Source organism: Kogia breviceps, chromosome 8 (genome assembly GCF_026419965.1).
Source record: "Kogia breviceps isolate mKogBre1 chromosome 8, mKogBre1 haplotype 1, whole genome shotgun sequence".
Lineage (NCBI taxonomy): Eukaryota > Metazoa > Chordata > Mammalia > Artiodactyla > Physeteridae > Kogia > Kogia breviceps.
The window spans coordinates 105,844,071-105,860,586 of NC_081317.1; the positions used below are offsets into that span (position 1 = coordinate 105,844,071).

The 16,516-nt window shown below is 44.7% G+C and overlaps 1 protein-coding gene across 2 annotated transcripts in view; it reads left to right on the forward strand.

Moving 5' to 3' along the window:
• Positions 1-16,516, forward strand: part of DOCK5 (dedicator of cytokinesis 5) — a 219,521-nt gene that overhangs the window by 138,960 nt on the left and 64,045 nt on the right. For both annotated transcript variants that reach the window (XM_067039910.1, XM_059071707.2), the window contains exons 20-27: positions 127-216; positions 1,682-1,782; positions 3,569-3,703; positions 8,652-8,763; positions 10,749-10,819; positions 11,422-11,528; positions 13,525-13,661; positions 15,576-15,671. In XM_067039910.1, the coding sequence (XP_066896011.1) occupies positions 127-216; positions 1,682-1,782; positions 3,569-3,703; positions 8,652-8,763; positions 10,749-10,819; positions 11,422-11,528; positions 13,525-13,661; positions 15,576-15,671 (849 nt within the window). The remainder of the gene's footprint in view (positions 1-126; positions 217-1,681; positions 1,783-3,568; positions 3,704-8,651; positions 8,764-10,748; positions 10,820-11,421; positions 11,529-13,524; positions 13,662-15,575; positions 15,672-16,516) is intronic.

Here is a 16,516-nt window from a genome sequence, read left to right on the forward strand (position 1 = left end):
AATTGGGAAGCAAGTGTGCCAATTTTTAGGAAAATGCTATTTTTAAACCTATTCTGTTGAAACCTAATTATCCCCGAATTTCTGCAGTCTGGAGCCAAATAACCTCTCTGTTTTTCTTATCTTCAGTTTTTGCAAGATACGCTAGACGCACTTTTTAACATAATGATGGAAATGTCAGACGATGAAACATATGACTTCCTTGTGTTTGATGCACTGGTAAGCAGTTACACATATTATCTAGTGTTTGTTCTCACAACTGTGTGGTTTTTGATAGTTCAGTATTATAAATAATTGTGATGCATAGGCTCCTGCGTATGTATTTGTATACATTTCTCTGATGATTTCTTGAGGCTACATTCCCACAAGTAACATTAGATACAATTGACTTATAGTCAAGACGTTTATGGCTTTGTTTCCTGTTAGATCTTCCCTTTTGATAAGCTTTCTCTTTCTCACTAGGGAAAACAAGCTGTTTTATTACATTTGAAATCAGGAATCCCTTTAACTTGCTTTAAAACTGTCTGGTCCTAAACCAGGAGATACCGTTAACAAAGACGATTGTGGTTTGTTGTGTAAGCGTGTCCTTGTGCGTTCTTGCAAGGGAGAGTGAATTTGCAAGTCCGAGATGAGTCTTGGTCTCATTATGTGCAATGAGCAACCCAGCAGACAATTCAAATTGTCACACAAAGTACTAAAACGTGCAACCCATTCCAAGACCGGAAATCCAAAGAAGGAGAGGGGATATAGGACTCTGGGAAGGTCAGAGATGGCAGTGGAGTGGCGGAAGCTGACACATCCAAACTAAGCATCGTTTTCTGATTGTTGGGGGTCAAAGTTCAGGGCAGAGTTTTCCCTGAATGTTGCAGCAAAGAAGGAGGAAGGTAAATTGCAGCTTCAGGTCATTCATGAACTTGGAGAGACTGGTAGATTCAAGAAGAGTTTAGGATGTTGACACTTAAGGATGTAAGACAAAGAGAGAAATGCCCCCAGCTGCGATCACACCTGGCCAGGTTTATGGGCAAGAGAGTCTATGGTAATGACTCCATGGGAGAAGGTCTGGAGATAGATTCCCGTGGGGCAGAGCAGCTGGCAACGGGCATGTGTGGAAGTCCCAGGTGCCCCTTCTTTTGCTCTCTTCTATCACAAGTAGGTGCAAAGTGGTTATTTGTATCAGTAGACTCTGTGTCCAGTAGTGATAAGAGTTAACATGAGCGGAAAATTGAGACTCAAGAGTCTGGTGAGTTCAGTTATTAGGGGCGCCCACACTGCACTGAGGAGACAAATGTCCTGGAGTATTTCATTAGCCGCACCCTTGGGTTGGTGTTTCCTATTCCCAGGGGAAACCCTTTCCCACCCCCTTCCCCCTCTCATCCCGTTTTCTTCCCTGACTCGCTTACCTGTGCACTGCCCTCTCTCTGAGGCAGTTAGCTCTCCGAGGCTCGGGGTGCTGGCTTATACTGGTTTCCTCACAGCATCTAGCACAGCGCCTGACACTTACTGGTCTCTCTCTGTTCGTGTTAAATAAAAAGAAACCCCAACACTTGACCTCAGCTCTGGAATAGTATCATGGCTACCATAATGATCAAGAAGGAAAAGAAGGCCCCAGACGTCCAGCTCCAGCTTGTTGACAGAATACCGGGAGTTGTGCTATGCTGCTATTTATGTTTTTAACCTTTGGCAGGTGTTTATTATTTCACTGATAGGAGACATCAAGTTCCAGCATTTCAATCCCGTCCTCGAGACCTACATTTACAAGCACTTCAGTGCCACTCTGGCCTACGTGTAAGTACCAGGCCCGGGCAGGGCCCGTGGCTGGATTGTCGGGTTTGTGCTCTTGGGACCGGCTTGTTGAGAAACCAGAGGGACGTGAGCTGAGTATCCTTGCCTCGAAGTGCAGAACCTTGTTGTAAGCTTCCCTGGGGAAAGCGGGAACCATCTTACTATTCTGACCGTGGCAAAGGGATTACATTCGGGCCCTGCTTTCTGGGAAGTTCCGGGAGAGATAAGGCTGTACTTCTTTAAGAATCCAGAGCATCTATAGGTGAGGAGTTGAAGCTGTTAGGAGCACAGTCCAGGACAGAGGACCCTATCCAGGATCTTAGGAGGCAGGGGTCACTGGGATAAACACGTGGCCCCAATGGGATCAAACAGAGGATGAAGCAGGACGACATGTGATAGAACTGAGGGTCATTCCCTCAACTGTACACCGCAAGTGCTTTGTAGAATATATTACTTAGAGGTTATGAGAAGATTTGATTTTTTTTTTTTCTTTTACGTAAGAGGGAATGGTCTCCACCTTTCCCAAAGTGCAGCCTTCTTTGTGTCTTTGGTTTATGAGCCCCTGACTCACGTTCACTCTGAGCTTTGCCCTGCAGTGCTCAGTTTATCATACCGTTGGGTGTGGCCTGTCACCCCGCGCCTTGCATTCTGGCTATCGTGCAGAGCAGCGTGACGGTGACTGGAACAGAGTTGAGATGGCAGAGATCGCTCTGACAGTGGCTTATGCCCGATCGTGCCGAGTGCTGCTGACCTGCTCTGTCATTCAGATCATCGATCCCGCATGTCTTTTTCTGAACCAAACAAGACAATTCTCCGTTTTATTTGCATAAAGGTCCAGAAATGTGATAAAACCTAAGTGACCTAGAAGAGGTGTCATGTAGCAGAATCCCCAATTAACACAATGGATATAATGCCTGCCCCCTGGGTTGGGGGAAGCAGCAGATACACCCGTGATAGGGCTCTTTCCACCCTATAGCCTCACTTTCTAAGTAGGCAGCAGCTACAAGAGATGAAATCCTATCATTGGGTCTTTATGACACAGAGCCACGTGCAACACTCCAGGTGGTGTGTTTCTGGTAATCTGGGTTTATTTGCAAGAATGGATCAATTGCACATGATTCCTGTGAATTTTTCTTAATATTAGGAAAACTCAGAGATTCCCAGAAGGAAAGTTCAAAATATCAGTGCCCTCAAAAAATGAGAGATAGCCCAAGATTACAACAACGCCTAGTCCAAAGACTCTGGAATGACACAGAGAACAACCTAAAAATCCCAGATCAGTTTCATGTGTTCAGATGCTCAGAACCATGGGTTTCTCTTCTTCCCGCACTCAGTGAAGTTTCCATCTGGCTCCAGTTTGTGGATCGCAAGCAGCTGGGGTAGACTGGAGGGAATTAGACTTCTTTTCAGGTGACTTCCTTTGGCAGACACTCCCTCCCTTACAGAAACACCTGAACACGTCTGTGTAGCATGCTAGAGATTAACATATACTCATGAGTCGAGTCCCTTCATCTCTTTGATTTCTTGCTCATTTTGTAGAATCCTGCAAAGGGAAAGAAATCATCCCTTATTTCTAAGCAGAAGGGAAGCTCCAAGCCTAGACCGCAATGAGAAAACTAAACTATGAAGGAGTTTACTTCCCTGTTCAGGGCATATTCGAGAAGAAATAATGACTATAGTTGTGATTTCTACTTCCCCAGGAGGTCAAATTCCCTTCTATGTAGCTTACCCCAAACCCCAGAGTACCACTTTGCCCCATTGACATTTTTCTCCTTCTTGTCCTTTTCAGGAAACTCTCCAAGGTACTGAACTTTTACGTGGCGAATGCAGAGGACTCCAGCAAGACGGAGCTGCGTTTTGCTGCTTTGAAAGCCTTAAAGTACTTATTCAGGTTCATCATCCAATCTAGAGTGCTCTACTTGAGGTAACGGCGACTGTAATACAGTGTTGACGCTCTCCATCCTCTCTTCCCGTAGTTTTCCTTAATCCTTAACGCTCCCGTTCAGCTCTGTGAGCAGCTGGGTCCTGGAACTGCCAAATTTCAGAACTTCAGGGTGAAGATGAGGGTGGACTATGCAACCGTTAAAGAAGGTTCCTGTGATGTCCTTTTGGATCCGCAGAATTTCTAGGGCAGTAGTGACAGCAGGACTTAGGGATGCAGGTGATTACGATGTGCAACTTACTGAAAGTCTTTGTTGGTGACAATAACTAGGAAGTCAGGTTCCTGTGATGAGACTGTATTTTTTGTTTGTTTGTTTGTTTGTTTTGCGGTACGCGGGCCTCTCACTGTTGGGGCCTCTCCCGTTGCGGAGCGCAGGCTCCGGACGCGCAGGCGCAGCGGCCACGGCTCACGGGCCCAGCCGCTCCGCTGCACGTGGGATCCTCCCGGACCGGGGCACGAACCCGTGTCCCCTGCATCGTCAGGCGGACTCTCAACCACTGCGCCACCAGGGAAGCCCATGAGACTGTCTTTAATACAGCAACGGGCTTCTGAAGATGCTGGGTGTAGAAATCATGAGCTGTTTGGGCGAGTAGATGGACAGTAGTGACAATTGTTTGGAGGAGTTGTTTCCTGAGGTGTGTGTTTCTTTGCTGACACCAGGCTTAGGTACCTGGTAAAACTAAGCCCCAGAGATACGATAATTCCCTGTTTGGATTTATAGAATAATCGTTCCATCAAAAACAATAGAAGTCAAGAATGAGGAAATAACTTTTCTGGGAATGCCCACAACTCCAGTGCCATCTCTACCCTTCAATAATAGCTGGATTTCCAAACTGTTAAAATATTTTTCTAAGGCAGGTTTGGAAACTAGATCGATAACATGCTAATATGTTAATACGAGTAAAGCTGTAGGTAAGAGGATTTCAAGCCTGTGATTTGAGCATGTGTATTTTTAAAAAAATCATAAAATTAAAGGCAAACAACATGGAAAAAAAGCTTGTAACTTATAGTACAGTTCAAAGGTCAGTAGATTTACTAATTAAAGCCTCTTAAAAATCAACTAAAGAGGGCTTCCCTGGTGGCGCAGTGGTTGAGAGTCCACCTGCCGATGCAGGGGACACGGGTTCGTGCCCCGGTCCGGGAAGATCCCACGTGCCGCGGAGTGGCTGGGCCCCTGAGCCATGGCCGCTGAGCCTGCGCGTCCGGAGCCTGTGCTCCGCAACGGGAGAGGCCTGAACAGTGAGAGGCCTGCGTACCACAAAAAAAAAAAAAAAAAATCAACTAAAGAATGATAAATATCCTTACACCCTACACAATAAAAATATAATTTACAAAAGAAAACTTCAAATGGTCAGTTAAATTTAAAAAGAAATTTATACTATTAAAATGTGGTACACACACACCATCTTTACCTGCACATTTGATAATGATGAAAAACCTTTATCCTTTGGTGAGATTGGACAAAAATTGGCCCTGTGTTTTATTGCTGATAGCAAGATAAATTCTTAAGGACAGAAATTTGGCACTGTGAATAAAAATCAAACACACACAGAGCAAAGGAAGATATCACATTTGTCCAGTAATACCCCATCTAAAAATCTATCTAATGGAAAAAAAAAATCCATCAAGTATAAACAAAGAGGAATGTTAAAGTAGGTACATTCAGCCCTTTCAAATGTAGGGTATATTAATGAGGCAGGATAACCCTGATAGGTTCTTAAATAATAAAACTAAGGTAGAAGACATACGTGTAATGTGATCTCATTTCAAAAATATTTCAGGATTGGAAACTGGTTAGATATAAGTAAACTGTAGATAAGAGGGCTTTAAGTAGGTTTATTTTTTTATCCTTTCTGCATTTTTAAAGTTTCTACAATGAATTTGTACATTTTTATGGTTTTTAAACATGTTCAATGACTTAAAACTTGAGTTGGACAAATGACAGCTCCTCCTTCCGTAGTAGAAGCAGGCAGTGTTCGCCCAACTCAGAGCATATACGCAGCCTCTGTAGTCGCCGCTTCTCTCCAGGTGGTCTTTTATAGTTGGATCTTTGTGTTTTGTAATTATGTTGAATTTCCACGTATTCAGTTAGGGTGTCCTACTGAGGGAATATTCCCTTACCTAAAAGTTTATATAGCAAACCCTGATGTCGAGCAATAAAGATCCTCATAAAAACATAAAAAGGGGGACTTCCCTGGCGGGTCCAGTGGTTAAGACTCTGCCCTTCCACTGCAGGGGGCACGGGTTCGATCCCTGGTCGGGGAACTAAGATCCCTCATGCCACGGGGCACGGCCAAAACAAACAAACAAACAAAAACATAAAAAGAAAAAACCTTAATTGAGGAAATTTAAAAAATATTTTCCATGTATGATCCACTAGCTCTTTTACCCCTCGTCATGTTGCGTTGCTTATGGGCCATCATTTTCACCGTCAGATTGCATGATAACAGTGGAAAAGCCAAGTTAATTAACCCATGAGATGAACTAAGAGAGTGGCTGTTGAACTTAGTCCCTAATGGCCTGTTTATGCTTATTTTGCCCCCTGATGTTTTCTCATTGTAAAGAAGAGCTTGGTCTGGGATAGAGAGTCTGGTAGTCTGCGTTCTCTGATTGCTTGGACTTGATAGACACAATAGGACATTGAGAAGCTCAGTCACATTAGTCCCTTTTTTAAAGTCACAGAGATAGGGTGCCAGGTGTTGCTCTAGGCCCTCCAGCAACAGAGAGCGGCTTCTCTTGATTCCTCCCACACACCCTTCGGTGCCCCCCCCCAGAGTACCTGCCTTAGCTGTTCCTGCTCTCCCTGCACTTCTCTCCCCTGACGTCTTCAGAGGCCACCTCCTCATCTTTCAGCCTCAACTCAGATGCCAGTTCCCGAGAGGCCTCTCCCATCAGCTCAGCTCAAACAGCCTTCCCTGGTCACTGTCATATCATCTCCTTCCCTCCTAGCCCTAGATCCGGGGATCTGCTACTAGATCTTGGGATCTAGCAGCAGATGAGACAAGGTTCGTGCTCTGATGGTGCTTGTGGGTTACATCGAGGCCAGGGAGGCATATAACAAAGAAAGAAACCCATAAGATCATCTCAGATGGCTAAGAGCTAGGAGGGAAGACGTTGATGTGACAGGGACCGGGGAAGGCTCCCTGAGCTGAGCTGGTGGGAGAGGCCTCTCCAGGAGCTGGGGTCTGAGTTGAGACTGACAGGTGAGGAGGGTGGCCTCTGAAGATCTCAGGGAAGAGAAATGCATGGAGCAGGGACAGCTAAAGAATCAAGAGAAGCCAGTGTTGCTGGACCGTGGAGACTGGGAAGGGGAGGACGGAGCCTGGCGGGCAGGTGCGTGATGGGGGCCTTGTACTAGGTCATAGCACGGAGTTCAGATTTCGTTCCAGGTGTCACGGGAAGCCGCTGAAGGGTTTCATTTAGAGAAGTAGTGGAATCTGGCTTATATTTTACATAATCATCTCATCTCTTGGGTGGAAAGTGGATTATCAGGGGTTAAGAGTGGAACCTGGGTGACCACTTAATAGGCTGTTATAGTTCAAATGTGAGATACGGTGGCTCTGTCTCTGAGGAGATGCAGAGAGCGGACTGATATAGCGGGAGGAGATAATAGGACTTGCTGTTCGGTTTGGTGGGAGAATGGGAGAAAGAGAAGAACTGGAAATAACTTCTAGGTTTGGGGTGCTGTTTGCCGAGACGTAGACTATTTAAAGATGAACAGGAAAATCAAGTGAGTTCTGTTCTGGGTGTGTTAATTTTGATATACTTTGTGGACTAAATTGCAAATAAAGTTCTTTTCTCAAGTTCTGCAAAATGGATGAATTGAGGATTAGAAGAAACCCTCTGACTGAATAGTTTTCTGAGAAGTTCGTATTCCATGAGTACCATACAAGATATAGGTGAACGGAGGAGACTAATGTAAATATGTATATGCGTGTACGTATGTATTTGAGTGTGTGTTTAAAATTCTAAGTTCAGACCATCCCTACTCTTGACAGTTGGTGGTAAGATTGCCACCCAGTGTAAATGCACTTGGACTACAATTTGGGGACTTTTGTGTTTCTGAGAAACGGGCCAAAGACCTTCTGATTTCTACTTATGAGAAAGAATCAACTTTTTAGTTGATAGGGTACTTTAATCAAACAAGCACGAATAAGCAAAGACCAAGGCGGCCCGTGTCCTGGGAGGACCCAGTCCTGGAGGCAGGTTGGCGCCAGCGTGGCCAGTTCAGTGGATAGAAGGATGCTATCTGGGCTTGCAGACGGGGTTGGGCTCAGAACGTTTCTAGGTTGAGCAGCTTCTCTACCCCTTGTTTGAAACTTGAATGCAAATGATCAGGGCTTGTTGCGGTGAGACAGAATGATTCAAATGGCAGAGTGATTAGACACAAAGATTAGAAGAGGAGAGAGAGGGAGGAGGGGAGGCGTAGGAGGTGGCAAGACTGGGCGGTCAGGGAAGGTAGCTGGGCGGGGAGTCCCCTGCCTTGCTGGACATTCTGCTAATGAGCTGAGGATGGTAGGTCTGCATGCAGGGCTTATCTGCTACTTGAGGCAAAGCTGCTTCCGGCCGTTCCCCGCACTGTGCCGGAAATGCCCGCATGCCACTAGGATGGAGGACATCACCAAGACCGGCCTTCAGACAGCTTCAGGGGGCCAATGGGAGAGCTCTGTTGTAGGACTTTACGTACAAAGCACTGCCTTCCTTTTGTCCAGGTGGGGGTAACTTCCCAGCTACTGGGCCCCTTCCTGAACCACCTAAGAGCCCGTGTGACTCCTCTGTGCACGGTGTAAAGAGGTGACCAGTGAGGCATGGGCCTCCAGCATTGTGTAGGCAACAGATCTGTTGCAAAACTTCTCTTAAAGGTGGAGAAACTGACTGCCTTCTCTCTCTCTCTTTTTTTTTTCCCCGCCTTCTCTTTTTTTCTCTGAAGATTTTATGGCCAAAGTGAAGATGGAGATGAATTTAGTAATTCAATCCGCCAGTTATTTCTCGCTTTCAATATGCTGATGGACAGGCCGCTGGAGGAAGCTGTCAAGATCAAGGTCAGCTTGAGTAACTCTTAATGCTGTCGGTGAGGATGTTCTGGGGCAACATAGAACTGGCCATGGCCGGAGATTAAAAAAACAATTAATCCTAATTAGTTCATGGAACACTTGTTAGTTTAAAATGACTTATAGAAAGTAAAGGGAAATCCCTTTGTTTTAACTTTTATGTACATTTGTATTTTCGAATGTTGGTTTGCCAAAGACAAGCTATTTATTTATTTATTTATTTTTTATTTTTATTGAAGTAGATTTGATTTACAATACTGTGTTAGTTTCTGGTGTACAGCAAAGTGATTCAAATATATATATGTGTGTGTATATATATATATATATATTAAATTCTTTTAATTGTAAGTTATTATAAGATCGAATATAGTTCCCTGTGCTGTACAGTAAATCCTTGTTGTTTATCTATTTTATATACCATGGTGTATATCTTAATCTCATACTCCTAATTTATCCCTCCTTCTCTTCCCCTTTGGTAACCATAAGGTTGTTTTCTATGTCTGCGTGTCTGTTTCTGTTTTATAAATAAATTTATTTGTATTATTTTTTAGATTCCACATATAAGTGATATCATATGGTATTTGTCTTTCTCTTCCTGACTTTGCATAGTATGATAATCTCTGGGTCTATCCATGTTGCTGCAAGTGGCATTATTTCATTCTTTTTTATGGCTGAGTAATATTCCATTGTGTATATATACCCATCTTCTTTATCCATTCACCTGTCAGTGGACATTTAGGTTGCTTCCATGTCCTGGCTATTGTAAATAATGCTGCAGTGAACATTGAGGTGTCTGTATCTTTTAAATTAGAGTTTTCATCTTTTCTGGATATATGCCCAGGAGTAGGATTGCTGGATCATATGGTAACTCTATTTTTAGTTTTTTAAGGGACCTCCATACTCTTTTCCATAAAAATTGGCTCCACCAATTTACATTCCCACCAACAGTGTAAGAGGGTTCGCTTTTCTCCACGTCCTCTCCAGCGTTTATGATTTGTAAACTCTTGGATCATGGCCATTCTGACCAGTGTGAGCTGATACCTCATTGTAGTTTTGATTTGCTTTTCTCTAATAATTAGCGATGTTGAGCATCTTTTCATGTGCCTGTTTTAAAGACCCAAATATAATCTATGACACCGTAAAACTCCTAGAAGAGAACATAGGCCAAACATTCTCTGACATAAATCGTAGCAATATTTTCTTAGATCAGTCTCCCAAGGCAAAAGAAATAAAAGCAAAAATAAACAAATGGGACCTAATCAAACTTAAAAGCTTTTGCACAACAAAGGAAACCAGAAAGAAAACAAAAAGATAACCGACAGACTAGGAGAAAATATTTGCAAACAGTGCGACCACCAAGGGGTTAATTTCCAAAATATACAGACAGTGCATACAACTCAATATCAGAAAAACAAACACCCCAATCAAAAGATGGGCAGAAGATGTAAATGGACGTTTCACCAAAGATGATAAGCTACCCTTTTAGACGTGCCTTGAATGGCATTTCTGGACCCTGTGAATTCAGCCAGTTGATCCTGATGATGATTCAAGCGACAGGCTTTATTCTTAGGGCTCCCCTTCTTCCCAGAAGCCCATCGTCCCCATCGTCTTATCATTATCAGTTTTTTGAGGTAAAATATGTAATCCCCAAAGACTCAAGTTCGAGCTTTATTTTTTGCTCGAACTTGAGGGAGATGTCAAGATTTTAACTACTTCCTTGGATAGAAAACTGAATTCTAAATGGACAGTGGCTCTTGGGTGGTGAGGGCAGAAAGCTGTGCCTCTGGGCTTTTCGGGAAAAAGATCTTGGGAGATCGTGTAGAGCAACATCAGCTTTCTTGTTCATTGCGAGAGTGTCTGTGTCCAGTTCCCTGTTCAATATCCCAGCATCAATCGTTTCTCCCTGGGATCAAGCAGGAAATTCTGTATATGTCCTGCTTGGCAACTGAATTTGCCTTCGGTGTTTTTTCTTGCAGGGGGCAGCCTTGAAGTACCTTCCTAGTATCATTAATGACGTCAAACTTGTGTTCGATCCAGTTGAGCTCAGGTAAACAGCCAAAAACTTATGTTTCTGAACAGAGAAGAAGCTCCCCTGCTGTCTTGAGCTTAGGCGGCTACACGTGCTTTGATTCTTCTAACACGTATTGACTGAACACCTTTTTGTGCTCAGTTCTGTGGAAGCCATAAAAGAAGACACAAAGCCAGTCCCTCAGAGAGGTTTGCACTTTTTCCAGGGAAACAAGACTCACAGACATAAAATTAACTACAGAAAAAAGTACATGATAATATGCTTCCAGCCCTATACCTAAGTACCCCCGAAATGCCGAGTCAGATGGTGATTGACACACTGGGGTGGAGGTAGCCCGAAAAGACTTTTGCAGAAATTGAGGGTGAAGATAGGTCTGCAAAGCAGTGATGGACCTGACTAATTTGCCAGTTTAGGCTGACTTAGCTCCCAGGCTGAGCCCTGGAGTGAGCACGGAATACAGGCTCTCCTTTGCTTCCTAGAGACAGACTGTCAGGTCACTGGGGAGAGAATTCCAGGTAAACCTGTCCACGCCCAAATAATTTCCCAGTAGAGGGGAAGAGCGTAATGCTCCCTTCAACTCGGCAGAATGAAAACAGTGACTACTGGGGTTTCTCTTCCAGCGTGCTCTTCTGCAAGTTCATTCAGAGCATCCCTGACAATCAGTTAGTTCGCCAGAAACTGAACTGCATGACCAAGATAGTAGAGAGCAATCTTTTCCGGCAGTCGGGTGAGTCTCCACCAAAAACTGCTGCTTACAGAAATCCCAGTCTTGTGTCTTCTTCAGCCAACACTGCCTTTTTTTTTTTTTTTTTTTTAATGTCAATAATGTCCTTGCCAATCGTTTGCTGGTACTTGAGGACCTCCCAGGAAACTGGTTTTAAGGAGAAGGTGAAACTAGTTCAGCATTCCCGTAGTTCCTGAAAGAGCAAAATCATGTGTTCTTTAATCTTTAATTGGAAGTCGTGTTTCATTAATTAGCAAACTTTGTCCTCAAAATAGGAACCCCATAAAGTAACAGGCAAGCAGTAAAGACGGTCCTTTTAAACAAATGCATCTCCTTTGACTTAGAGTTTGACGTCAGTAACCAGGGGCTGGGGCAGGCCGTGATGCTGCAGGGCAGCGATGGACTGTGTGCCACTTATACTGGCTCGGCAGAACTGGTTATGTACATCTCTTCTTGACTCCATGCCCAGTCATGTCATCTTAGTGTCTGAAGAGTGACCATAGAAGAAGGACTTACACCATGGAAATTGGCAATCGCTCTAAATCAGGGAGGTTTTGGGGGGAACTGTAGGAGAGCCAGACTACCATCATACTGCTAGGAGCGGAGAGAACACTTGTACACTGATAAGAGACTCTTCATTTAGTAACTAGAGTCAAGCACGTAGCTACCAGGTGGAAATCACTGTGTTCCTGTCCCAAAGTTGACGTGGGAAAGAGGTCCAATACCTGGTTCTTTCCCAGCAAACCCAAGACTCGCTGTGGGAGTCTTCTTTTGAAGCCACCACCAGGTCAGGGAGGCCCGGAGGGTGACTCATGCGGTGTGTATTGGCTGGAGGGTCTGAGGGCTAGCAGGACACCTCAAAAATAGGAAAAGTTGAATGAGTTGTTGGTGGGAGAACCCTTCTAGCCTTGCCCCTGGCTAGTTATGTAACTTTGGACGAATGAGGGACCTTCTCTAAGTCTCAGCTTCTGTTTCTATGGAAGGATGGACTTGAACTAGATTATGTCAGCACGTCTTTTGGCTCTGAACTTTTCTGAGCCTCAGAATCTGTGCTTAGACATTTCAGCTCTTCCAAGGACCCAGTCAGGGGCAGTGCAGAAAGCTAGTGAGTGCTCTTAAGTGGAACACTTAATACTAGTCAACCTCTTACTATGCTATGATTTCCCCCTGCCTCTAAGGATGCATAAAGCATAAGTGAGACAATAAAGGTGCGTTGTTTGAGCAGAAGAGCAAGGGAGCCCTGGAAGATTCCAACAGAGGAAGTGTTATCACTGTTCACAGTCGTTTCTGTTAGTACCCAGAATGTCTGCACTCATCAGAATGATATTTTATCGTTGTGAAGATCTCAGAAGGAAGACATAGTAGGAAGATAATACCTTACGTTATGAAGTCCACGTGCCGACGAAAGCATGAACAGAATGTCTGTGAAACACTGAGATGTGCTGGTGAAACTCAGTATTTATAGGAATTTTTGAGGACATTTTCTCCATCAGGTGGAACATTTCAAAAAAATTAAAAGCATATAACTTGCTTAGTTTATTAGTTTCATATGAGTTAGCTTGCAAGTATCAAGTTGGCTTTTTTTTTTTTTTTTTGGCTGTGCTGCGCAGCTTGCGGTATCTTAGTTCCCTGACCAGGGATCGAACCCGTGCCCCCTGCAGTGGAAGCGCAGAGTCCTAACCACTGGACCGCCAGGGAATTCCCAAGTTGGCCTTTTTTAAAAAAAAAAAGCTAAAGAAATTGTTAAATACTTTAAACATTTGGCTACGTGGACCCACAATAGGTGGAATTTTCTTTGTTTTTAAGGTCAAGGTACAAGGCTAAAGTTCCGTGCCTAAAACCACATGCTCCTCGGTGGCCTGGAGGAGCCCCTGCAGGGCTGAGTGCAGAGCTGGGAGCTGGGGGGACAGGCAGAGAGGGAGTTGCAGGAAGGAGCCAGGCAGTTCGGGCGGGGGGGGCGCTCCTACAGCTGGTGAGTGGTCTGCATTTTCCCCCTCAGAGTGCAGAGACGTGCTGTTGCCTCTGCTGATAGACCAGCTCAGCGGCCAATTAGACGACAACTCCAGCAAGCCTGACCATGAGGCCAGCTCACAGCTTCTGAGCTACATCCTGGAAGTTCTGGACAGGCAGGATGTGGTGAGTCAAAGAGTCGCTGACGCAGGACAGAGCGTACACTGGTCCGATGGCCTGGGACAGGAACCACTGCATGGCTCTCCTAGTCCCAGGCAGTTGAGAACCTGGGCGCTGGGGCAGGCTGCACCCATTTTAGAGGTGTTTAGAGAGGCTTCTCCCGGCTAGAATCTGTCATGCAAATCTAGGTCCAGGGAGATCCACCTACTACTGCTGGCTGATTTTCCTTATTGGCCCAGTTTGCCCATCACTGAGATCCTACTGAGTTCTTTTCAGATCCAGAGCCCTGTTTAGACTTGTTACGTAGAAACCTCTACCCTCTTATACCTCCTGTATAAGGACAGCACTATTGTAGATCTACCGGAGCTTCTGAAAAGTTCTCATTTTATGTTCTCTCTGAAACTATCCTTCCGTGTGGAGCCTCGTAGAAATGATGTGTGTGTTTTTTTTAAGTCTCACCTCATGTCCTCCCCCTCCAAAAACCTGGGGCCACACTGCCTGGATTTTCCATGTTCTAGAGATAGACCTGTCATAGCCTCCACTCAAGAGGCTGGAGAACTTTGCAGAATGTTTTCAGTCGAAGACAAACCATAGTCGCTACCCCCCATGATGGCTACACGGCACCTATGTTCCTACAGAGAGGCAGGTGTTATGAATCACTTTCATTTAAAGAAATAGGAAGCAGCAGAGAAATAATAAAAAGCAAGGAAAGAAAGAAGGGAGAGTGGGAGAGAGGGGACGCTAACGATACTTGGTGTTTTAATAAAATTACATAAAGAGCAGTGATCTAGTTGTTTGAAGCATTAAGCAGGAGATTCGAATATCTGTCAAGAAGCAATAATGGGTAAAGGCTTTGGAAAGGCAACTTGAATATTGATAAGTTGGAGCTGAAGGAGTATAGCATCAAACCACAAGGAAAGAAAGCCTGAACGTTCATGAGGCACTGCTGGGTGCATCAGGCCAGCTCATTCCTGTACGGGATCTGTTCTTTCTTTTCTCGCAGCTATGAAAGTTGAAGCTCCACAAAGTTAAATAATTTCTCACAGTCACACATGACGGAGTCAGAAGAGTAAATCCCTGGCTTAGTCCGTTCGAGCTGCCGAGACAAAATACTGCAGCCTGGGTGCATTAAACAACAGAAATTTATTCCTCATAGTTCTTGGAGCTTGGAAGTTCAAGGTCACGGTGCCTGCATGGTTGGGTCCTGGTGAGGCCCTCTTCCTGTCCTGCAGATGGCCACCTTCTCGTTGTGTCCTCACACGGCCTTTCCTTGGTTGGGCAAGCTCTAAGGTGTCTCTTCTTCTAAGGATACTAACCTATCAGTCCCAGGCCCTGCCTTCATGACCTGATTATCTATCTCCAAAAGCCCCATCTCCAAATACCATCACATTAGGGGTTAGAGCTTCAACACAGGAATTTTGAATGCGAGTGATCAGTCCATAACAATCTCCTTGACTTGAATTTCTTGTTGTTTTACATCCTAGAGAGGAGGTAGCAAGAACTTCATGTTTTTGCCTTTTTCTTCCCAACTCATGTGCCAAATTGTCCTGGGTAACCTGATCTACTCATCATCAAGACCAAGTACCTCGTGCTAGTGGGAGTCCCCATAAACTATTGAGTTGCTGGCTCTAGGGAGCTCTCAGCGAGCCCAGATGACCTGGGTCATTAGAGAAGCTTTCTTCCCCTGCATCTATCTCCATGTTCATCTTTTAAATGTTAGAACCAATTATGTTCAGCAGATTCCTTAATAACATTATGTATCGTTCTGTGACAATATTTCCCCCTTTTGGACAAGAGATGGCTTTGTACTGAAGAACCAGAATGAGAGTTAAAAGAGAACTCTCAGCAGTCCAAGGTTTCTTTAAGAAAAATGAAGCTGAGTCAGAAGAAGTGGTGTCCATCCCTTTGTTTCCCCCTCAGGGTCCCACGGCGCTGCACGTACAGCTGATAATGGAACGGCTGCTGAGAAGGGTCAACCGGACCGTGATTGGGATGAGCCGACAGTCTCCCCACATCGTGAGTGTCACCCAGGGGACCACACAGCCACCGCAGCTTCTTAGTGGCCCATCCCACCTGCCCATTGAGGGGCTTTGGGGAGCAGTGTCTTGAAACCAAATTCTCGTAGGCCCCTCCCATCCCAGTTTCCAGTCTGCGCTGCGGGCTGGGTGGCATAGCTCCCTCGGGAAATGAATGGGGTCTAGAACTTTACAGCCCCTCTGGATGAGTGACTCTTCGTTATAAGTGTGAGTAGATCTGATGCTGATTTTCTCTTGAGGGAAAATGATCCACCAAGGAGGTTGGGGAGGCGAATGGGGGATAATTTTAAAGGATCTTGCCAATACAAATCATGTGGATCCATTCTTAAGGAGTCTTGCTCATGTGGAAGGTGAAACAAAAGCCTCTTATAATATTATTAAAGCAGAGGCCCACTGAGATATGCAGGCACCCTAGGTGGACTGAGAACTTGGGACCCATTCGACCTAATGCTCTTTAAATATTTGCTTAATATTTTATTTCAGGAAAATACGAGCCTTGGTGAGCAGCAAATTAGGGGTTTAGCTGACTGCATTTAGCATGTCCTCTATTGTCTCAAGCAGTTTAGTTATAATTCTCAATGTACGCGTGCTTTGTGTGGATCCGCCTTTGTTAGAATGATAACAGTAATAGTATCAGTATGTCTAGCCAGCGTGATGATAATGGTAGTAGTCACTGTTAGCTCATTTTTGTGTGTGTGCTAGATACTATCTTAAGCACTTTATATTTCATTGAAAGGTCACACCAAGCTCCCTTTTGCAAATGAGGAAACGTGCAAAAACCTGAGCAAGGTTACCCAACCACCAGGTGATGGAGGTGGGCTTTGA